Source organism: Sphaerodactylus townsendi, linkage group LG10, assembly GCF_021028975.2.
Source record: "Sphaerodactylus townsendi isolate TG3544 linkage group LG10, MPM_Stown_v2.3, whole genome shotgun sequence".
NCBI lineage: Eukaryota > Metazoa > Chordata > Lepidosauria > Squamata > Sphaerodactylidae > Sphaerodactylus > Sphaerodactylus townsendi.
The window spans coordinates 6,319,425-6,343,620 of record NC_059434.1 but is presented as its reverse complement, the minus strand read 5'-3'; the positions used below and the strand labels follow the sequence as shown (position 1 = coordinate 6,343,620).

At 44.6% G+C, this 24,196-nt stretch overlaps 1 protein-coding gene across 1 annotated transcript in view; it reads left to right on the top strand.

Annotated features, from left to right (window-relative positions):
- Nucleotides 1-24,196, top strand: part of LDB2 (LIM domain binding 2) — a 312,091-nt gene that overhangs the window by 217,802 nt on the left and 70,093 nt on the right. Inside the window, exon 3 of the mRNA XM_048508704.1 lies at nucleotides 23,223-23,395. Within this exon, the coding sequence (XP_048364661.1) occupies nucleotides 23,223-23,395 (173 nt within the window). The remainder of the gene's footprint in view (nucleotides 1-23,222; nucleotides 23,396-24,196) is intronic.

Below are 24,196 nucleotides of genomic sequence, written 5' to 3'. Positions count from 1 at the left end.
ATTAGAAAGAAAGAAAGAAAGAAAGAAAGAAAGAAAGAAAGAAAGAAAGAAAGAACTGTTGCATTTAGTTAATATTAATTGGCCTTCTCTGTATTTCTAAAAATTATAGGGGGGTTGTGGTTTGGGCATTTTTTTTGGTGTACCTTTTCCAGATTAAATGCCACCCCCCAAAAATTCAAATCCAAACTAATTTTCTCATTTGCTTATTTGCTTATTTATTTATTTATTTATTTATTTATTTATTTATTTACTTACTTACTTACTTACTTACTTACTTACTTATTTGTTTATTTATTTGTTTATTTATTTGTTTATTTATGGGTTTTGTATACTGCCCTATCCCCGAAGGGCTCTGGGCGGTGCACAACATAATTTCCTCACACAGCATATACATACAAAACCCCATTAAAATTAAATTAAATTAAAACACAGCGGTAATTAACAAAGATGGCATCAGCAAAAAACCCCAATTTTTCCTATTAGCTGGTATCAAGAATTGTCATCCAGTCATGTTTTCAAAAAACACTCTGCAGGGGGGGGGGGGATGAGACATGTGCTGTGTGTATTGTGTGTGTATTGTGTGTGCGTGTGTGTGTGTATGCTGTGCGGTGCATTGGCTGCAAAGGGTGTGAGGACTAAAACACTGAATATGTACCCATGAACAAGCCTTCTCTCAGGCTGCAGCAGTGTGCTGTGTGCAGCTGGCTGCCGTGAGGTCATGGTGGACAGGAAAGCCATTATTCTGATTATGCTGAATGGCTGTCTGTTGCCAGCAATTCTCCACAAAATTCTCAAGATGCAGAATCCGTGCGACATGCACCTTTGGGTTCTCTAAAAGAGAAAGGTAGTTTACAAGACAGGGTCTTGAACGCTCTTGTCAAACTCGCCGAGGGATCGCCAGCCGGTCGTCGTCCTTGAGCTTAATTTACTTCGCAAAGTAGATAGATGACAGAATACAATAGGGAAGAAAACCTCCCTTACTTCAGGGGAAGGGCTATACTTGTGCTCTGTAGAGTCAGTCATCGGATGATCAGAACCAATTCTGGGCATATTGCTGAACTGAAGGCACCTATTGGATAGGAACATGAGCAAAAAAATCCCCTAATGGAATGGGATGGGGGGGGGGGTGTCACTGGTTCCCCTTATGCTGTTCCAGAGAGTGGGGTTATCTGTTTCCCAGGAGCAATATTTTGGGAATTGTCGAAGGCTTTCACGGCCGGAATCACTGGGGTGCTGTGTGGTTTCTGGGCTGTATGGCCGTGTTCTAGCAGCATTCTCTCCTGACGTTTCGCCTGCATCTGTGGCTGGCATCTTCAGAGGATCTGAATGAAGATGCCAGCCACAGATGCAGGCGAAACGTCAGGAGAGAATGCTGCTAGAACACGGCCATACAGCCCGGAAACCACACAGCACCCCATTTTGGGAATTATTTTGGGTAGCAGTGGGAGAAAGGAAATAGGAATGTCTCGTTCTTCTCTCAGAAATGCCTTCCATCATCGAGCGTTTACTGAAGAATCCAGGCCATTTTCTCTAGGAAAACTTATAAAATAATAGTGTGGATCCAAAGGCACAAGGACTTCCACCCACAGGACATGAACTTCATGGCTCCCTCCCCCTGAGGCAAACTGAAAAGGCCCCTGTAATCTTGCTCCAGGGGCGTATTTCAGGTTGTCAGTGGGGGTGGGTGGGGCTGCAGAGGTCCTTGTGCCCAAGGAGAAATACCTTTGGATCTTCTCCTGCAAGTAGGGTTGCCAGGGCCTCCCTCCCACCCCCACCCCCCAGCCATGGGTAGGGGATGAGATCAGAGGTGGGATCCAGCAGGTTCTCACCAGTTCCCGAGAGTGGGTTACTCATTATTTGTGTGTGCCGAGAGGGGGTTACTAATTGGGTCTGCTTTTCCGTTAGACATTCCATTAGGTCCAAAAATCATAAAGTCCTGTTGTTTCCTATGTGGCTGGTTAGCGAAGGTAGAAAACGGGATAATTCTCCCTGTTGGGCTGTTATAAAAACATGTTTTAGAAATATGGTAAAGTTCCTGGTTTCAGGAAAGTATCCTTCTTTTGATTTCTAGAAACATTAAGTATTTGAAAGTATTAAGTATTTGACAGGCAGTCAATTAGAGGAGCAGTAGTTGTTTCTGTTGGCAGTAGACGATAGGACTTGCTAGAATGAGTTTAAATTACGGACAGAAAGATACCAGCTGGAAATTAGGAACTTTTTTTTTACAGTAAGAGTTTTTTACAGTTTTTTACAGTGCCCCACCCCGCCCCATTGGCGCTACGCCACTGCTTGAATCCCACCACCATGGGAACCTGTTACTAACATTTTTGGATCCCACCACTGGATGAGATGTAGGGTTCCAAGATCCCGGGGATAAAACCTGGCTCTCCAGATTAGAGTCCACTTGCTATTAACCACCACAGCAGGGGTCTGCAACCTGCGGCTCTCCAGATGTTCATGGACTACAAATCCCATCAGCCCCTGCCAGCATGGCTTCGCCAGTAGTGTAATTCTGTTTAGGCTTGGCCATGCTGGCAGGGGGCTGATGGGATTTGTAGTCCACGAACATCTGGAGAGCCGCAGGTTGCCGACCCCTGCGCTACACCATGCTGGCGCTATATCTAGCATTGTTGTATCATTCTGCCACATGCATTGGGTATGAGGTAAAATAAGAGAAAAATCTTTTAATCGCTTTTTGATTTTTTTTTCAGCCAAACTTGCTACGACATGCTTAAATATTTATTGTCAGTGAAATAAAACACATATTCAGGAACAGGTTTTTTCCCTCTGTCCTGTGGAAACCTACATTCAATACATTTTATTCTTTTCTTTAATAATGTACCGTGGGCCCCGTTTTCCTGCTTTGAACTCAGTCAGCAAACCAACCCAGGAAGAGGTAATCATTTTTTTAAAGACCAAAAGCTAGTTGTACACAGCACACCCAGTTGTGGAAGGAGGCTATGCTCTTTATTTGTGAGATTGTGTGGTTGGCATGTGCACACACTAATAATTCCCCTCTCAGGCTGAGCCCTCTTCTAGCTGCCTCCGTGGCCTCTGGTTGCTGCCGCTCAAGCTGTGCGTGGCAGCCGATCAGCCACACTTACTTCAAACAAATGTTTGCAGTTCCTTGGCTCCAACGGCTGGCAGCCTTCCTAAAGACTCCGAGGAAATAATTCCACAAAGTGGCATAAATTAATGTGACTAATTAACATGATGTTAATTATTTATAAATTGTATGTTTGGATACACATTACTTGAGAGACATATGTTGCGTTCAATGTTTACCGAAACAAGCGAGCGCTAATCGCATCTCCTGAGCGTTATTTTCAACGCGACAAGCAAAGGGAGGCTTCTCCAAAACTAAAATGCGGGCCTGGAGGGAAAGCACAAATAGTACGAGGGAATGAAATGAGTAGCTCACATAGCAGATTACCTTTTGTAGGTAACCGTTCCACTGTCAGCAAGTCTACCTCCACAGCTACGAATATGGATAGATTCCTCCGGCCTGTACTTTGTTTTGGTGACAGGGGCGTAGCGTCAAGGGGGGGGGGGTGCGTGACGCAACGGGCACATGCTGGTGTAGTGGCGTGGCAGGGGCATGGAAGTAGTGTTACCACACTGCCTGGTAACTTTTAATAGCTCCAAACCAACCAGCTCTCGGCAGTGCAGGGGAACACAAACGGGACCCGACACAGCGAGTATAGTGAAATAAAGAAGGTTTTATTGAGATACCAACCTATGTGTTGGTACCTCTGCACCACAGCAACTGCAACTGCCTAGCAGCTTTACAACAACTTAAATACCCTTTCCCCCGTCGGGAGTCCGGGAGAATACAAGACAGCCTACAACCATTCATTCACAAATACATGACAACCAATCATACAGCTACAATACATGGGAACCAGTCAAAGTCCGATGGGCAGTCCCTTCTTGAATTTCACGGCTGGAGTAGGGCGAGGCGATGACGTAGGTACTGGCGGGAAAAGCACAAAAGAGTCCTTTGGGTGCTTGGGGTCAGGAAGCGAAACTTAACGATGATGGCACCCTTATCTGCCTGCGGGTGGGATTAGGCAGATTGAAGCGCTTCTTCCGGGGTCCCTTAGTCAGCGTCTATTCTGGGTTTTACAACTGAAAGGAACGCGCCCAGGTGGAGCAGGGGTGGATTCCTGCCTCGAGCCAAGGAGGTTCCATGCAAACACAATTACAAAACATAATTATAATTCCTACTTTCTACCTAATACAGAGTTGTTCCTACCTATCTTATACGGAAATAAAACATTGTTCCATCTTTATTAAACTCAAGACCAGAAGTGGAATAAAATCACTTCTGGCTCCGCTATCAGTAGCGCAAGGAACACATGTGCCCCGGGCGCAGTTCCCCCTCGCTACAACTCTGTTTGGTGATCCCTACTTCGTGAGCGACAGGAAGTGACAGAGTCAGTTTATTTTTGGTAGAGAATGCTGGAGACGTTTTTGTCATATCATCATCATCATCAACAACAACGCTTTATTGTAGAGCCATAGGACATCACAATATTACAGTATCAAAACGACATAGATTAGCATAATACACAAGCAAAAAGATTTAACAGCTAAAATTCAAACATATGGACACTCAGTCCCTCTCAATTTCCCCTTCCAGTGTATCATTCACCAGTGGTGTAATTCTGTTTAGGATTGCATGTAAGTTAGCTAAGCCACCAGTGCTGACTGAAGAAGTGATCTTCTAATCACCAAAGTCCATTGAAGAAATATCTCTAGTTAGCGCACTGTGCGAAGGACTAACAGCCCGATCCAGAGGAGGGGCCGGATTCCCCGCTGGATGCGGCATGGGATTATGCTGGTGGAAGAGCCCTCCCTCTAACACTTATGCCAGCTGGCGCCCAGCTGCTGCCGTCCCCTGGGATGCTCAGCTGCCGTGCCCAGTTCCCCACTGGCATTTCCCCGCTGCCCCAAGCTGTGCCAGCATTGCAGGGGGGGCTGACCTTAATCAGCTTCCACCACTGGTTTCGCTGCCTTGCACCAGCAGAGCAAGGCTTGGCCATATATGCCACAGTTTTCATGGCCTTCAAAGCCATTCGCGGCCTTGGCCCTGCTTATCTGAGGGACCGTCTCTCCCTATATCGCCCTTCTAGGCCCCTCCGCTCCTCGGAGGCGGACCTACTGGTGATCCCTGGCCCCAAGGCGATCCGGCTGGCCTCTACAAGGGCCAGGGCCTTTACGGCTCTGGCCCCTACCTGGTGGAACAGGCTTCCAAGTGAGATCAGGGCCCTGCGGGACTTACAGAGTTTCCGCAGGGCCTGTAAAACGGACCTGTTCCGCCAGGCGTTTCACCAGCCGGGATTATGTCAACTTCGCCATAAAGAACATCTGGCCTCCGTGGGTACACAAAGGGGGGAGGGAGGGGTTGAAGCCATCTGCAAGTTTTAGTATTTTATGCATTATTATATGTTTTAAGTTGTTTTTATGACTGACGGACACCGCCCTGAGCCTTTGGGGGAGGGCGGTATATAAATATGATAAATAAATAAACAAACAAACAAACAAATAAACAAATAAATAAATATCTCCGCTTCCCCTATAGGGGAGTTAAAGATAAGATTCTTTTGTTTGACTTTTAGGGCTTCCCACACCGTGGAAAAGCTCTTCGGAGCAGGCAGGGTGGAGCCAGCAGGACAGCTCTGGATTGGGCTCATCTTCCCATGATAACTATATAACTCCATAACTATATATTTGACCTCACTGCTATGCTTAGGGCATTTCATTGTTTTGGAGTGAAAAGATATCTCAATTTAAGTCAGGGGTCTTCAAACTATGGCCCTCCAGATGTTCAGAGACTACAATTCCCATGAGCCCTACCACTTGGCCATGCTGGCAGGGGCTGATGGGAATTGTAGTCCATGAATATCTGTAGTTTGGCCGTCGTTTGAAGACCCCTGACTTAAATTGACAAAAGAGGGGCTGTGAATAACCACGGCCACAGTTGCTGCCCGGGAAGGGCAGGAGGAAGCCCCTTATAAGGGCGGATGGAGGCCTCTCGGCCATGCCCCACTCAGGCAGGGCAATATCACCAGGGGAGGCCGGCCGGAGCTTACATAAGGCTGTGCCAGCCTTTGTGTTCAGACCACGTGCCCTGGCCGGCCGACAACTCGCCCGCCCACCTCTCCCCTTTTCATGTTTTGGTGGTGTGTTAATGCATGCTTCTTTGTCATAGCCATTTGGCGCATGGGAATTGATCTGAGGGGCTGGGGGAGGGAAGCTAGGGAGCTCCCCCCCTCCCGTTGTGGTATGGAATGCTATGGCAAGAGGCCGGCCGCCCAGCTGAGCATTGCAACGAAGCTCCAATAAGAGGCCGCCCGCCCGCTGGAGCTCCGCGGCAATGGCAAGGGCAACCGTCAGCCAGCAGGGTGGCGGGGAGAGCAGCTTGCCCGGGAGGCACCCTGGGGGAGGGGCTGCCCAGTGTTCCAAATCAGACCAGAATCTCATTCTTCGCCTCACGCTTCTCACTGCGCAATAAGCGGTTGGCTACGGCCAAGTAATTTCCTCCCGCCATGAGTGTGGTGTGGTTATTGGGTCAAAGGGCTCTGAGAAGGAGTGGTCCCGTCTTTGGGCAGCAAATGTGTGTTAATGAACCTAGGAAAGGCCAGGGTTGCAAGTGACAGCATCATCTTCCGTTAGCCTTTCAAAGGCCCCTTCCGCACACGCAAAATAATGCATTTCCAAACCACTTTCACAACTGTTTGCAAGTGGATTTTGCTATTCCGCACAGCTTCAAAGAGCACTGAAAGCAGTTTGAAAGTGAATTATTCTGCATGTGTGGAATGAGCCAAAGATTCTTCAGGGACCCGGATCCTGCTCACAAAACCTCCCTTTTCCTCCCAGCACTGGACGGCTTTTCTGCTTCAATAACACATTCCCTGTCATATTGTGTGGCACTAACACCTGGCACAGTGAGTTCAATGGACTTAGAAGAGTCTGACTCTGCTTAAGACAGAACTGTCCTCCCTTCTTCTGGAAGTATATTAATAGACCTCAGAGGCCGTGCAATTAATCTCCATTTCCATACACACAACCAAACAGTGGTACTGTAGCTGTGTGCCATTATTCATATTGGTTGTAAATAAGGTTGTTCATCACTGTTGATGCCAAATTTGCTTCTTCTTTTTCTCTTCTTACCCAGAAGGAAGATATCAGGGAAAATAACAGAAGGCAGGGCTGTATTTACGGCAGAACTGAGCATATATCTCTACTCAAATGGCGGAGGGTTGCATGGAGAGCCATTCTCACACATTGAAAGCAGCTGTTCTGGTGCCATGCTGGCAGGGGCTGATGGGAATTGTAGTCCATGAACATCTGGAGCACCATAGGCAGTTCCCTCCCCTGCACCAAGAACTTTCACTGATCTTCCCTCTGAATTCTGTAAAAACTGTTTTGACATCCCTCAAAATTCCACCAGTGTTCTGCCAGTTTTAAGATAGGCACAATCCAGAGATTATGGGATGTGCAAGCAGCAGTGGAGCAGTGGTTAAGAGCAGGTGTACTCTAATCTGGAGGAACCGGGTTTGGTTCCCCGCTCTGCCACTTGAGCTGTGGAGGCTTATCTAGGAAATTCAGATTAGCCTGTTCACTCCCACACACGCCAGCTGGGTGACCTTGGGCTAGTCCCAGTTCTTCTGAACACTCTCAGCCCCACCCACCTCACAGGGTGTTTGTTGTGAGGGCGGAAAGGAAAGGAGTTGTAAGCCTCTTTGAGCCTCCTACAGGAGAGAAAGGGGGGATATAAATCCAACTCTTCTTCTTCAACCCGACATTTCGTGAATTTGATAAAAAAATTCTTTAAAAATTGTTTTGGTGTTTTTGCCTTGACTAGTATGTCTTATTTTTCGCGGGGGGGTGGGGGATAAAACATTTTGTTGAAACATTTTATGATGTTGCCGCTAAGCTCTGATAAGTAGCTCTTTCAGAATAAGAGTTTCCAAAGTGCTCATAACGAATCCCAAAGGTGTTGTTTCTAATGGCTCCCCTAAATTTTAAACAGAACAACTGGATAGAATCTGCTATATTTAATAACATCTCAGTAGGAACTCTAATATAGCATAAAGGTTTAACAGTAGGTTGCTTAACAAAACGTGTGTACATCCTATACCCCTTCGGTTTCTAATATTGTATAGCAATTCATATTCATTTGTGGTTGTATTGATATCTACATGCAAATAATTTAAACTTGGATCAAATACTTTTCAGCAGATACCTGGACTAGAGTGTTTCATCTTGAGCTGTGGCAAAGTGTCACATCTGGAAAAAAAATCCCTGCCCAGAAATGTCTGCCATGTAAAATAATCTCCTCCCATGGAAAGCCAGTATACCAGTAAGAAGGATTTCATTCCAGCCCTTTTACTGAAATGCTACCTTTCTTTATGCAGGCAATTATTATTAGGGAAGCATTTAAACATGCAGTCATCCCCCTGAAGTCTGCTTACATGGTCCAGAGAAAAAGACCTTTTCAACATTTATTGAGAGTGAGTGGGCTAAGAAATGGCAAATGCAGTTCAATGTAGCAAAATGTAAAGTGATGCACATAGGGGCAAAAAATCCAAACTTCACATACACGCTACAGGGGTCAGTGCTATCAGTCACAGACCAGGAAAGGGATTTGGGCGTCTTAGTTGATAGTTCCATGGGAATGTCAACTCTATGCATGGCAGCTGTGAAAAAGGCAAACTCTATGCTGGGGATAATTAGGAAAGGAATTGGTAATAAAACTGCAAAGATTGTCATGCCCTTATATAAAGCAGTGGTGCGACCGCACTTGGAGTACTGTGTTCATTTCTGGTCACCACATCTCAAAAAGGATATCGAAGAGATAGAAAAAGTGCAGAGAAGGGCAACGAGGATGATTGAGGGACTGGAGCACCTTCCTTATGAGGAGAGGCTGCAGCGTTTGGGACTCTTTAGTTTGGAGAGGAGACGTCTGAGGGGGGATATGATTGAAGTCTATAAAATTATGCATGGGGTAGAAAATGTTGACAGAGAGAAATTTTTCTCTCTTTCTCACAATACTAGAACCAGGGGGCATCCATTGAAAATGCTGGGGGGAAGAGTTAGGACTAATAAAAGGAAACACTTCTTCACGCAACGTGTGATTGGTGTTTGGAATATGCTGCCACAGGAGGTGGTGATGGCCACACACCTGGATAGCTTTAAAAAGGGCGTGGACAGATTTATGGAGGAGAAGTCGATTTATGGCTACCAATCTTGATCCTCCTTGATCTGAGATTGCAAATGCCTTAGCAAACCAGGTGCTCTGGAGCAACAGCCGCAGAAGGCCCTTGCTTTCACATCCTGCCTGTGAGCTCCCAAAGGCACCTGGTGGGCCACTGCGAGTAGCAGAGAGCTGGACTAGATGGACTCTGGTCTGATCCAGCTGGCTTGTTCTTATGTTCTTATGAGAGAGTAGACTAGAGAAGAAGATAAGCACATTATTGCTATCTTTGGTTGTTGTGGGAAAGGGGACCTACAAAGGTCTTTGCCTGCACCTTGCCTTGTGTCCATGAGGGGAAATGATGTTGCAGCACTTGTTCCATTGAAAATAGGACCCTGGTTTAAAAATGAGCTTGCTGTCAAGGATTTGGAGGAATGGCCGTTGTGCCATATACCTGAATGGCTGCCTCCCAAAGCCCTGACGTAAATAATATGAAAGACATTTGACACATTACTCCATTATAATTCCATGAATCATTTATGCTGATGGTAATTACTACTTTTTAAAAGGGTTTCCTTTGTTTTACAGCTGGAAGACAACCAATAAGTGAAGTTAAACCCCATTTGGAGACACTAGCACATTTAATATTAATTTTCATTGGCTGGCATCCATAGGGCAGTGCATACTGGAAGGGTTTTCGCCTTCCCTCCATTGTAGCTCCAGAGCCCCCCCCCCCAAGAATATGGAGCCCTTCCATGAAGCCACATGAGCTGCCTGTATCTGTCCTAAAGGAGCCCAAGGCCCCTCACATGCCTGAGTCAAGTATCCAGTACCCCATCCTCACGTGCCCTCCTGAGCAGGCTCCTTGTGGTCTGAATGGACCAGTTTCATTTCTTGAGTGTCTCAGGGAAAGTGAGATTTTTCCTAGACCGGCAACCGAGGCCATTTTTTTTATTTTAGGGGAAAAATTGTGCAGCCTCTCTGAGGACCTCCTGAGACGGTTTACAAAATTAGAAACAAACAAATCAATAAAAACAAAATGCTACCAGAACACGGCCAGACAGCCCGGAAACTACACAACACCCCAATAAAAACAAAGCATTAAAAGATACTGACTAAAATCCATCTGGCAAAACCCAGCCCAACATAAAAATCATAGACAATAAAAACAGACCACTGATAGCTTAAAATGACATTTGTGCAGGCTAAAATAGTATGGGAATATACCCTTAATTAAAAACCCAAGTTTACAGAAATGTTTTGTCCTGGTACTTAAAAAGCAAGCAACGGAGGCATCAGGTGAGCCTCAAGGGGAAGGGCATTCCCTAAGTGAGGTGCCACTACTGAAAAAGACCTGTTTCCAGTGCTCACCCAGGTGGAGGCACAGAGACTGGGGCTTGTGAGGCAGATCTCAACAGCCAGTGGTGGGATCCAAAAATTTTAGTAACAGTTTCCCTTGTTGGTGGGATTCAAACAGTGGTGTAGCGCCAATGGGGCTGGGCGGGGCATGACGGGGATGTAGCCGGGCATTCCGGGGCGGGGCATTCCTGGGCGGGGCTGTGGCAAGGACGCAGCCGCTATGCTGGTCCTTGGGCGGGAAACGAATGCACGCAGGCGCAGGCTGCCATACACGCCGGTACACCTCCTGCTAGACTGCTTCAAGTTCTGCGCGCTACTGCTGAGAGGAGGGGCGTAATTAAGGCAAAAATCACGTGGCAAAATCACCAATTAGTAACCCCCTCTCGGCACACACAAATAATTAGTAACCTACTCTCGGGAACCTGTGAGAACCTGCTGGATCCCACCTCTGTCAACAGCTGTGTTTTAGCTGGAGGTGCAAGGGTGTAAGGGCCTGTTACTCCAGTCAATAACTGAGACTCAGGAATATTCCAAGAGCTTTATTGAACCGTGTCAGAAGGCTCTGTCTTTTGACCCCAGTATATATTTTGAAACATTTGCTCATCTAGATAATCCCCCCTCCCATTCATTCCCAAAACAATCCGCATAAGAAAAGGAGCAGCAGTGGCGTAGGAGGTTAAGAGCTCATGTATCTAATCTGGAGGAACCGGGTATGATTCCCAGCTCTGCCGCTTGAGCTGTGGAGGCTTCTCTGGGGAATTCAGATTAGCCTGTACACTCCCACACACGCCAGCTGGGTGATTTTGGTCTAGTCTCAGCTTCTCGGAGCTCTCTCAGCCCCACCTATCTCACAGGGTGTTTGTTGTGAGGGGGGAAGGGCAAGGAGATTGTAAGCCCCTTTGAGTCTCCTGCAGGAGAGAAAGGGGGGAAATAAATCCAAACTCTTCTTCTTCTACAGTGAGAAGAAGCATTAAGAACATAACAAAGAGCCTGCTGGATCAGACCAGAGTCCATCTAGTCCAGCACTCTGCTTCTTGCAGTGGCCCACCAGGTGCCTTTGGAAGCTCATGTGCAGGATGTGAAAGCAATGGCCTTCTGCTGCTGTTGCTCCTGAGCACCTGGTCTGCTAAGGCATTTGCAATCTCAGATCAAGGAGGATCAAGGTTGGTAGCCATAGATTCTCCCTTTTTCCTTGTTTAAGCATTGGTAAATTTTGAAATCAAAAAGTAATGTTGGTGGTACATTAATTTTTAGTGGAGATTCTTCCTAACCATGACATTTTTAGTTCGGACCATCTTTACATATCCTTTTGTATCTTCATCCATGTCTTTTTATGATTATCTTTAAATAGTGCATTGTTTTGTTGAATCAAGTTTATTCCCAAATATTTAATTGGATTTAAAGTCACACTACAGTTTATAATCTTACGAATATCTTATTTAGTCTTCATCAAGAATTTCAAAATTATAAATGTTATAGCCTGAAAGCCAGAGGCGTAGCTGAGCCAAACTGCGCCCGGTGTGGAATCTGCATTTCCGGGCCCCCCATGGGCCCCGCTCCTGCCTCCCCCACGTCCCCCCATGCTCCTCCCACTTAGCTTAGTTCTTCATTTTAGGCTTAGGCTCATTCCACACATGCAGAATAATGCACTTTCAAACTGCTTTCAATACTCTTTGAAGCTGTGCGGAATGGCAAAATCCACTTGCAAATAGTTGTGAAAGTGATTTGAAAATGCATTATTTTGCGTGTGCGGAAGGGGCCCTAGTTTCAGGCTGAAAAGCGGCTTGTTCAGGCTGAAAAAAGCCCGGGTGGGAACTACACTACCCAGGAGCCCTTGGGGCTTGCAAGGTCTCCTCGGTAGTGTAGTACCACAAGGCCTCACTTTAGCCTGAACGGAACAGGCCGCTTTTCAGCCTGAAACTAAAGCAGAAATCAAGATCTAAGGGGGGGGCACAAAGGGGGGGGGTTGGAGGAAGGGGGAGGGGTTGGGAGTGATTTTCCACCCCCTCAGGCATGCGCCCTGTGCAAGGCACCCCCGCATCCTCTTGTAGCTTCACCTATGCTGAAAGCCAGCTATTTCAATTTGTTCCATTATATATTGTATCAACAATTATGGATTTAAAATTGTGAGTACCGTACCATGTCTTTAGCATAGCTTTTCATTTTAAACAGCTTTCCATCCACTTTCAATTCATTCTAGATCAGTGGTGGTGAACCTTTGGCACTCCAGATGTTATGGACTACAATTCCCATCAGTCCCTGCCAGCATAGCCAATTGGCAGGGGCTGATGGGAATTGTAGTCCATAACATCTGGAGTGCCAAAGGTTCGTCACCACGGTTCTAGATTCTAGAATCTTGTCTGATCTTAGTAGCCAGATCTCCTCACAGGAGAATAAATATGGCAGGAGAGAGACAGTCTTGATGTGATCACCCAGACAGTTTGGCTATACTTTTCGCACTGAGGGTTAATCAATGCACATTTGCAGTGGTGGACATTCAGAACTTGCAAAAAAATTCCAAAACTGGAAACTGCACCAAATTGTGAGGTTAATATAAATCCTCCAACTTAAATGGAAAGATAGGCAGAGTGGGATATGAGACAGACAGATCCATAACTTGAGAACAGAATGTGATAATTTTGTTAACCCTCAGTCATGACCCTTTTATGTTTGCAATTTTAGTTGTGTATGTTGATTGTACTTCTTGAAAATCCATATACGTGTGTGTGTGTGTGTGTGTGTGTGTACATAGATCTTGAAAGCTTTATTTAAATGAACTTAGGTCCATTTGGGATAAAGTTCAAACAGAATATAATTGAGCATATTGAACTCACATTTATATTTCACATTCATTCCAGACTTAGTATTTGATGACTGGAAATTGCTTGCTGAAATCAAATTCCAGTAATCTTTCCAAACTACAGCATTTGGCTGCAGGAATACTATGTGTGTGCGCGTCTGTGCGTTTTTATAATCTTGCTGTTTCGATTTTCCACATCACAGGCAAAGCCATCTCTGCAACATCAGTGAAAACAATTAACTGCCAGCGGATGTGTGATTGGCCCCGTTTTGCATCACACCATAGGATACGATAGGAAACATAGTCAGCATTTTGAAATTAATTCTCCTATTCCTCAAAAGAAGATGATGACAACTGTAGTAACACTTTGGGGAATATCAAAGCCTTGCGATTTCATTTTAGAATCCGGCTTATCGGAGAAATGAAACATTGACACAACGATACGGTCCAGTGGTATACCTTTTATTCATATTCAAATGTGCTCATCCTCATTTCCTTTCTCATTATTTAAAATCTCAACCCAGTAAACGAGATAAGAACTTCAAAGTTCTTCACACAATAAAAAGTAGTATAAAATTATTATTACAATCTACGGTAAAAAAAATAACACTTAGGGTTTGTCTAGCACTTGTGAATTATCAAAGCATTATCTATATATCTATATCTTGTCTATGGCAAAATGTGTCAAATAGCTCAACAGATCAAAGCCTGTTCTTTGCATTCCATCATACTGTGACTTGCGTACAGGTGGAGCTATGCAAGTGAAGGGACCAGGCAATTGAGACAGCCACAAGTTGTCTGGTGTCCTCATTTGTGCAGGAAGATATCAGGGTGGAGAATGGGTTTGACCTTCATTCCTTTACTTTCTCCAATACAAGTGAAAAATTGCCATTCCTCCCTTTGGGAAAAAGTTTGTAATAGTGAGGCAAAAGAAATCCAGCCTTTAGTGCCTGAAGTTAATAAAAATAATTTTAGGGATGCCCGGTTTCCTTAGGCACAGATCTTGGGATTGAGAATCAAAATATGGAAACTAAAGACAGCTGTAAATCACCCACCGGATGCAGTTGCTTCTGGGGGTGGGATGGGTGGAGCCAAGGTGACCGCTTCCGCTTAACTGAGGGCGGAAGCGAAGCCCGGGCCATGTTGGGCAAGGGCTGATGTCACTGGGAGGGGAGGGCGGATTGACCCTTTAAAGGGGAAACCCCTCCTTTGTTCTGGCCATGTGCTTCGGCCAGCCGGCGATTTGCCCACCCACCTCTCCCTGGGTTCATTCGGTTGTTGCATGTTTCTGTCATAGCCGTTTGGCGGTGGCGCATGGGTAATGATCTGGAAGTGCCGACGGTGGCAAGAGGCAACCGCCCTGCCGAACCGGCAAATGGGGATCACGTCTTGTCATGAGCGTCCGCCCGGCAGACCCCTTCAGTCGAGCGAAGTCCAATACAGGGCATCTGCCCATTGGAGCTTCGCTATGAAGCAGACAGGCCAGGTCAAGACCCATGCTACGCCTCACGCTTCTGTTTTGGTTGACTAATAAAATGGCTATGGCCAAAATGTTTATCCCAGCAAAGAGTCCAGTGTGGTTATTGGAGAGGATTCACCTTGGTGGTTCCCACCCTCAGAAGGCAAAAGGCAGTCGCGGTGGAGTTTATTAGAGTTAAGGGGGGGTCAGATGGCACCTTTCTAGGACACAAGGTAGTTGTTGATAGTAGATCAGGGGCAGTTCCAAAATCCTCTGGGCCTGATCTAGGGGGTGGAGATTCAATAGCAAAAACTCTGAAGCTTCCTTGACTCCGGCCTCTTCCTTTCCCTGACACTATTCTCCTTCTTCTGGAGTCCTTCCAAAGGAAGCAAAAAACCCCGCAATATTGAGTCAATCCTTGAAACCCAATTTTTTATCAAATAATTCATCACTCATTTCACAACCGATGGTGGTAACCGTTATTTTAATTGGGGTGCTGTGTGGTTTCCGGGCTGTCTGGCCATGTTCTAGCAGCATTCTCTCCTGACGTTTCGCCTGCATCTGTGGCTGGCGTCTTCAGAGGGTCTGATAGTAGGAATGGAAAGCAAGTGGAGTATATATACTGTGAGGTCAAAAGGTGAGGCCCTCTGAATAGAGCAGCCTGGTATGTGAGTCACAAAGAAGTCTGTACCCTGGGAGTAACAGTGAAGCTAGCAAGGTCAATAGGTGAATGGATCTGAATAGAAGTATCCTGGTCTTTGTTTCCTTTGATTGATATTGTCTATAGTTGTCCTGTGTTTGTGTGGAGCTGATTTGTCACTGTCTTGATTCTAGAGTTTTTCAACACTGGCAGCCAAGTTATTTTAATTAATAATAATAGTCATAATAATTAATACGACACCTTGATCTTTGCAAATAGACAACCTAAATCAAGGGTCTGCAGCATGGAACCCGTGAGTACCATAGCGCCTGCAAACACCTTTCTTGGCACTCACCAGAAAGTAGATCGTGCCATGCAGGGAACTTGCCCAATATGGCTTCTGATTGGCCACTGGAGATCTGACTGGAGATTAAAATGATGCTGTCTCAGCAGCAGCTGCCACCACAATATTTCCTTTGGGTTTTTTTCTCACGCCTCTTTTCCAGTGTGGTTTTTTTTTAAACTATCCCTCTTCTACAATGCACTCTGGCTTCCTCTGTATGTGTGACTGTGGTTGTTTCTGTCACCTGCAACAGCCATTTTGTAGTTGTTGTTTTTTTGGAAAAATATTTATTGTATCATTTGAATTTTACAGTTTATAATAATATTTCTTTCTTCATACATTTTCAAACAATACATTTTCCCCCTTTTCTCCCACCCCCCCCTGCTTCTTCTTCTTAGTTTTTTCACACAAACAGCAGTGAGTTCATTCTTTGTAGGCTCTTCTCCCATTTTTCTTCGACGACTCGAACTTCTTTCATCCAGTCCACGTATATCCGTGGTGGCGAACCTTTGGCACTCCAGATGTTATGGACTACAATTCCCATCAGCCCCTGCCAGCATGGCCAATTGGCCATGCTGGCAGGGGCTGATGGGAATTGTAGTCCATAACATCTGGAGTGCCAAAGGTTCGCCACCACTGACGTATATTATCCATATTTTCAAAATTTCATTCTGTTTGTCTTGCCACGTCTTATTTTTGGTTAGTATATCGAAAATATCCAGTGTCCCTTGTTCCCAGATATATTCTAACCATTTCTGAAATGTCCATTTTTTTCTTTTCTTTCCAGCCCAAGGCTATTGTTGCATGGGCTGCTTTAATCATTATTTTGTATCTATAACTATATTGTTTTTCCACCCTTCTGTCTTCCATTACTCCCATGAACATTAAGTCATTATTTAAATCAATCTTTATCTTCACCAGTTTCTCGATATATATTAATACAGTTGTCCAAAATTTTTTTACTTCTGAACATTCTATCCACATATGGCTATAATATGCCTCTTGGTCTCCACAGTGCCAGCATTTAGGACTAAGTCCTAAATTGTTTTGGTGTTCTATACCATTTCAATATCACTTTTCTTTCTAACTCCATATATTTCTCAATCTTTATATTTTTCCAACTGTCTATTAATTTTTCAATATTTCCAATGCCTAGAGATCCTTCCTTCTCCCGTTTTTGTTGCCATTTTGTAGTTGTGACCTATGGCTTGTGGGGTTTGTGCTCTAGGGTAAGAGCAGAGGTTACACCAAGTTGGCTACGAGGTGGGTCCGAGAGGGCGGAGGAGCGCACCTCATTTGGGGTAACAAAATGCCTCGGAACCATCTCTGGTTGCCCATATCATTAGCAAGAGGGAGAGCTGTCAGGGTTGGAGGCAAAATCCCCAACAAAGATGGAATGATTCAGAACTCTGATTTACTGCAAGTGTGGGAAAGTTCCCTCAAGCACCTCACAACGGATTTTTTGAAAAAGCGAATTCTTACACTTTGCACCAGCTTGTGCTAAAAAACAAAGAAGCCCCACGCCCTCTCCAAGTGACAGCCCTTCAAATACTTCAAGAGAGCAATCATGCCCCCTCGACCTCCTCTCCTCCTCCTCCCTGTCCTGCACAAATGGTGCATATTTAGGGTTGCCAATGTTGGCTTGGGAAATTCCTGGAGAGTTATTGCTGATGTGTGGTTTGAGGAGGGGAGGCACCTTAAAGGGGCATAATGCCACCCTCCAGATCTTCAGGCCTCCCCTGGAGATTGGCAACCATGTGTATATTGGAACATAAACACATTGTTGGCATTGGGCCTTTCCCCACTTACGGTTTGTAGCGCGCTACTCTCAGCACGAGCAATTTCCGCCGCGGGGCCGTGTTCCCCGCAGGGCAGTCAGAAGGTGCCGTTTCTTCAGCGTCAGAAATGACGCGTGCCGAGGGGACGTGAGAGCACAGAGTCGGGGCAGCTGCGTTGTCGCCGCCCAGACTCGTGGGGAGCGCCGCTGGACCACGTGCTATTTGGGGAGAGTAGCGCACAGCAAACGGTAAGTGGGGAAAGGGCCATTGTTTCCCACGTGGTAATGCTCTTAGCACAAAACCGAAGAGAGGCCTCACCTGCCGCATCTTAGGATCATCCTGGATTTAAAAAAAAATTCTGACAAATAACACAAATGTATTTGGTGCCATCAGAAAAAAAAATCTGGATTTTATATGATGTGTTAACTGCACAAGGCGATTGGTGTGAAATGCAATTTGTACTTATTAGCCTTAGGGGAGCAAGAAATTTAACTGGATGGGTAAATTACATGTTTTCTTGCGTGCCCTAAGGAATCAGGAGTCTGTTAACACTTTTGAACATTTAAATACTTATGTTCTGGACTGTAGGTTCTTCCTGTAACTAAATTTAAAAATTTAGTGAACACACACATGGCATGTAGGTGGGGAGATTAGGAGGAACTGTAATTATAATTATATAATTATTATAATTGTACAACAGTTAATGAATATGCAAATTCTTCTTTGTATCTGTATGTGTGCATGAATATGGGATCAAAAAGCTCTTTGTGTTTAAGAGAAGATTTCAGGCTGTTACAAATTTTTTAAAAAGCACGCACATTAATGTGTGTTTTACATAAATGGGGTAAAAAATATATGCGATCTGTTTTTGGTGCATAGCAAAACCTGTCACAAGATTGGTACCTGTTCACCCTCAAGGCCAAAGAGGTTCTTCTAAATTTGGCCAGCTAGATTCTTGAGTGACGAATGTATGGGACTGTTTGCCTGAATTTTGTGATGTATAGAATGTTGAGGCATTATAATGCTGGCTAAGCAGCTAGTGAACCTGTAGGGAAAAACAGTGGGGCACTTAATATATGTCATTAGCTCTGTCCGACAGTATTTAACTTTGACAGAGAAGATATTGCATTAGTACCATAAAGCAAGAAAGGGGACTTTAATCAAACCTTCATGTGCTCTCCCAGCACTTCACAGATGACATCCACGGAAGTCAGGGTTTACTCTACTGTAGGTGTGTGTGCATACCCACATATTTTTAAAACAGGTTCCCCCAAATTCTTCATAAGTCAAAAACAAGGGACAAAGAAGAGTTTGGATTTATATCCCCCCTTTCTCTCCCTTAAGGAGACTCAAAGGGGCTTACAATCTCTTTTTCCTTTCTCTCTCACAAAAAACACCCTGTGAGGTAGGTGGGGCTGAGAGAGCTCCGAAAAACTGTGACTAGCCCAAGATCACCCACCTGGCATGTTTTGGGAGTGAAAGCAAAACCAAAGAGATGCAACATACCATACATGTACCAATAGAAATACACGTTGCACCAAACCGCTGGCACAAAAGCCCAATTGTTTTAATATATTAACATATCTTAATATCTACTAATCATAAGGTCAAAACATTGACATCATATGTACATTACATCATAACATTCATTCACTGTTTACAATGCATGTATCACTTTAACGGAGAAATGGAACATTCAACTAATTCCGTATCCTTCCGGATAATCTTAATACCAGTATCTTTTATTGCCTCCTTCACAATGTCTTTCAAAAATACCATATTATATACTTACATAGAGACGTGATAGTTATCACTTAGAAAGTTATGTCAGCGTATGATATGGTATTTTTGTTGTGAATAATAGAAATGTATTTTTAATGTCAAATATAGAATTAAATCATTGATGACATGATGAAAAATTGATCTTTATTGTAAATAGTAGTTAGATGATAGAATTGTTAACAGCTAGATAATTAAATGATATTTATTACATATGTATAGATCCCGCACTGTCAGAAATCGGTACAAAACAAAGAATCACATCGCTGAAGAAGAGAAAGCTTGAAAACGGTCATTGAGCACATTCCGTTTGGACGTGATTGTTCATTTGATTATTGGAGGACTATGTCCCATCGTCTGTGCCGGGTGGGGAACCTGGGCAAGTTGTTTATTTCCCATTATTGAGGGGAAGCTCTGTTAAGATAAAAGACATTGGTATTAACATTATCCAGAAGGTTACTGAATCAGTTGAATGTTCCATTTCTCTGTTAAAGGGATACATGCATTGTAAACAGTGAATGAATGTTATGATTTAATGTACTTAGGGTGTCAATGTTTTGACCTTATGATTAGTAGATATTAAGATATGTTATTATATTAAAACAATTGGGCTTTTGTGCCAGCGGTTTGGTGCAACACGTATTTCTATTGGTACATGTGTTGGGAGTGCACAAGCTAATCCGGTTCACCAGATAAGCTTCCACAGCTCAAGTGACAGAGCGGGGAATCAAAACCAGTTCTCCAGTCTAGAGTGCACCTGCTCTTAACCACTATGCCACGCTGGCACTGATTTATCTGCAGCAATAAAGACATTTTTTAAAATGTGAGGAACAGATGGAGTCTTACTCTACTATGCTGAAAGGTATCAAGAAAAAGCCACATGACTTGATAAACCATTTAAATAAAATAGAATTGTTGAGCTTCATTTTCCAAGCTTCCATTTAGCGCAGTCTCTGCAGCAACACAAGGACGGCTAGACCCCTCACCCTGGCTCTTCCCCCACCCACCCACACACACCATTTCATAACTCTCTCCCTCTTTTGCCTCCCCCACAATTTACAACTCTTCCCCATTGGTTGTAACCCAATACACAATGCATAGGCAACACGTTTTTGAATTTTGCAGCACTGTTTTCACTACAGTTCCATCTGTAATTAGTTATTTCAAACAAGCGACATTCCTCCCATAAATTAAATTTAATAACCCACTGGATGCAAATTAATTTGAAGGTAAAATATGCTAACCCACAATGCTTCTAGCGCAATAGCAACATTGATCCCACCAACTCAGGATCAGCCCCGATGAGTTAAGTGGCTTGATTTTAAACCAGGAGTGAAAGTTCATTAATTAAATATGGAGGTAAAACTTGGGGGCATTCTAGTAAGCGTGAGCGTGATCTTTTCCCTAAGCTGCAAATGTCACCCCTGTTAGAAGGAAATCTCCAGGATCAAGAGGACCTGCTATTTCTTTGATCTGCTGCAACAGCTTCTCTATTAGGAGGTGCTCCATTCTTGGTATCACCGCTGATCCAACAGTGGAATTAGATCAGACTACCAGATATTATCCCAAGTTCTAGTTACAGTCTTTCATAGGCCCATCCAAAAGGCTGGGTGCCCGGACTTTGCACCATGGCAGCCCACCATTCCCAAGGAGGTTTCCTAACAGTTAAAAACACAAAAAAAGCTCCCACCACCACCAGAAAGACCCCAATTGGGCATAATGTCGGTGGCATAATTTCCAACCCTGGCCACCAGTACAACAGGGGCAATGGACAGATTGATGGAGGAGAAGTCGATCTATAGCTACCAATCTTGTTCCTCCTTGATCTGAGATTGCAAATGCCTTAGCAGACCAGGTGCTCGGGAGCAGCAGCAGCAGCAGAAGGCCATTGCTTTCACCTCCTGCAGGTGAGCTCCCAAAGGCACCTGGTGGGCCACTGCGAGTAGCAGAGTGCTGGACTAGATGGACTCTGGTTTGATTCAGCAGGCTCTTTCTTATGTTCTAACGGCTGGGTGTAAGTTGATTAGCATTTTCCACACCTCACCACCCAGGGGTGTGCCTGGTGCAATGTGCAACCTACCCCCGCATCCCCTGGTAGCTCCACCTCTGCACCTTACAAGTAACATTCCAAGACTGAGCTTGTGACCTGATGTTGGGGGGCAGATGATGGAACCTGGTGATTCAACCTAAGAACCTGCCTCTCCTGGTATGAGGGGGGGACCTGATGGGTGGGGGTAGGGAGAAACAAAATTAATGACCCAACAGAAAGTAGCCTGCCAACTTGATTCTGTTGCTTGCCCTCCACACATGATCCTTATGCACAAGGAAGGAAACCAGGAGTGATTTCCTTCCTGTCACCTACCTCCATGCTATTTCTGGAACACCTGAGCGTGTGAGGAAAGTGCCTTTGCATATGCTATCTCCCTGTGATTGGGGATGCTGCTTCCTGAATGTTGCCTATCATGGCGAGGAAATGCATACGAGCACTTCCTTTGCATGCAGGTGTCATGTTTACAAGCTGCCAGTCATATTGAGGCCATGTGCATGCCACCATGCATATTCCTACTTTCCCTCCTGAGGCTTACGTATCTTAAGAAGGAGACTAAAACTCTGAAACTTCAGGTAAAAAACAGGCACCTGGCAGCTCTAACTCAAACTGTTTTTAGTCAAGATTTAGACAATGAATGCTTGGGCAAGCATAGACTTATCTCAGGGCTCTTTATTGCACAGATATGCATGGAATGCTTATCTCGGGGCTCTTTATTGCACAGTGGGCTTGTACTGGGGTCTCCTCACATTTTGTTGTTTACACATGAGGAGGCACTTCTTTTCCTGCAGCTTTTCAGCTGAGAACTCTCCCTGACCTCCCGTTCCTGATTCTCTTAACTCCGCCATCAAGTCATACTTAAAGGCACAGATCTCATCACACCCAGTTGTCTCAAGATTGCTATTTTTGTAAAGGCCTTTTAATAATTGCTATATTGATATATCTTAAGAAGGAGATAGATATAGTGATATATCAATATATCAATAATCTCGCCCCTAAATGAAAGAGGCAAAGCAATTCTGTGGACCACACACTGCTGAAGAAAGAGACCACATTGTAGAGCTGATATTCTCTCCCCCTCCCCTCCACACACACATACTTTTTGCTGCTACTGCAAAAGGAGAGAAAGGCTTGCTCTTTCCAAGCACTCTCTGTTATTATTTTATCAATATATCAATGTGGGAATATAGAGGTCGGTGTGTTTTGGCTGAGCCCATGTGATTGAGCTTCTTTTCTTTGACTTCTACTTGCTAGCTACCAAAAGATGCTGGCAGGAGAGCAGGGAGCAGGAAGGAGCCAGCAACATGGAAGGGAGGGAGGAGGGAGGGAGGTATAGATGGCAGGGTGAAGCTAGGTAGTTAGGCTAGCGGTGGAGAGAATATTTCCGGGGCAAAGCTGTGTTCACTGGCAGATCTGCTGTGCTCTGGCGGCGAAGCAAATTAAAGTTGCACTAGAAGTGGTGTCGCTTGCCGCAGAGAGAATGGAAAGTGAAAGCAGGGCTTGAGGAAATAAGTCCGTGCAAGAAATATTGCTGCATTTGCCCCCCACTGCGCAACAGACACTTTGTGCATAATCGGCCGTAATCTTGTGTTATCTTAACTATCTGAAAGACAGTTTTCGTGTTCAACAGTATGATGTTTTACTTGGGAAGATAAGCAAAACAGATTCAATTAACAGCACTTTTACTGGCTTCAGTGGAAACAAAAGACAAGTGAGTTCAGTTTGCTCAGAGTTAATGTGATCTGCCATAAACAACTTGAAGCACTTCTGTCCTGTAGCACTTTGCTTAGTGTTGCTTTGTATTTTCCCCAACAGCAATTGGAAGGACCCTCATTCCTCGTTATTTTAGCACTGTCTTTGAAGGAGGTGTGACAGACCTGTATTACATCCTCAAGCACTCAAAAGAATCATACCACAGCTCCTCCATCACAGTGGACTGTGATCAATGCACCATGGTCACTCAGCACGGAAAACCTATGTTTACAAAGGTAATAGGAGAGATTTGGACGGATCGTGCAACTTGTTACTGGATTCTTGATATCCTTTGAGATCATACTGAAGGGTAATTGTTATTGTTTTCCTGTAGTCGGTGGAATTAATTCCTGAGATCGTAGATTTTGATTTATATTTTTAAAACCTTTGTTGCATGACTAGATTCTGGGTTATCAGCCACAAACCAGAACTCGCTACCTACTACTTCGGTCTTATACTTACATTTCAAGTAAAATAATCAAAGACTGTCATATTTGCACTTGCTTCACCCGAGTGGGACTCTGTTTTGCATGGGGAATGGGAAGGGTCACCGTTCTCCAGATGCGTGCTGGAGATTACCCAGAATTACAACTGACCTTGAGACCATAGAGATCAGTTTCCCTGTCACTACTGGCATCCTAGAGGGACAGACTTCATGGAATTACATCCCCACTGACCAGTGGTGGGATCCCAAAATTTTAGTCACAGGTTCCCATGGTGGTGGGATTCAAACAGTGGCGTAGCACCAATGGGGCTGGGCGGGCACGACCGGGGCGTGGCCGGGCATTCCAGGGGTGGGGCATTAATAATTTCTCTGTTACTGTAAAAAACTCTTACTGTAAAAAAAAGTTCCTAATTTCCAGCTGGTATCTTTCTGTCCGTAATTTAAACTCATTATAGCAAGTCCTATCGTCTACTGCCAACAGAAACAACTACTTCTCCTCTAATTGACTGCCTGTCAAATACTTAATACTTTCAAATACTTAATTTTGTTTCCTTAAACAAGGAACTTTACCATATTTCTAAAACATGTTTTT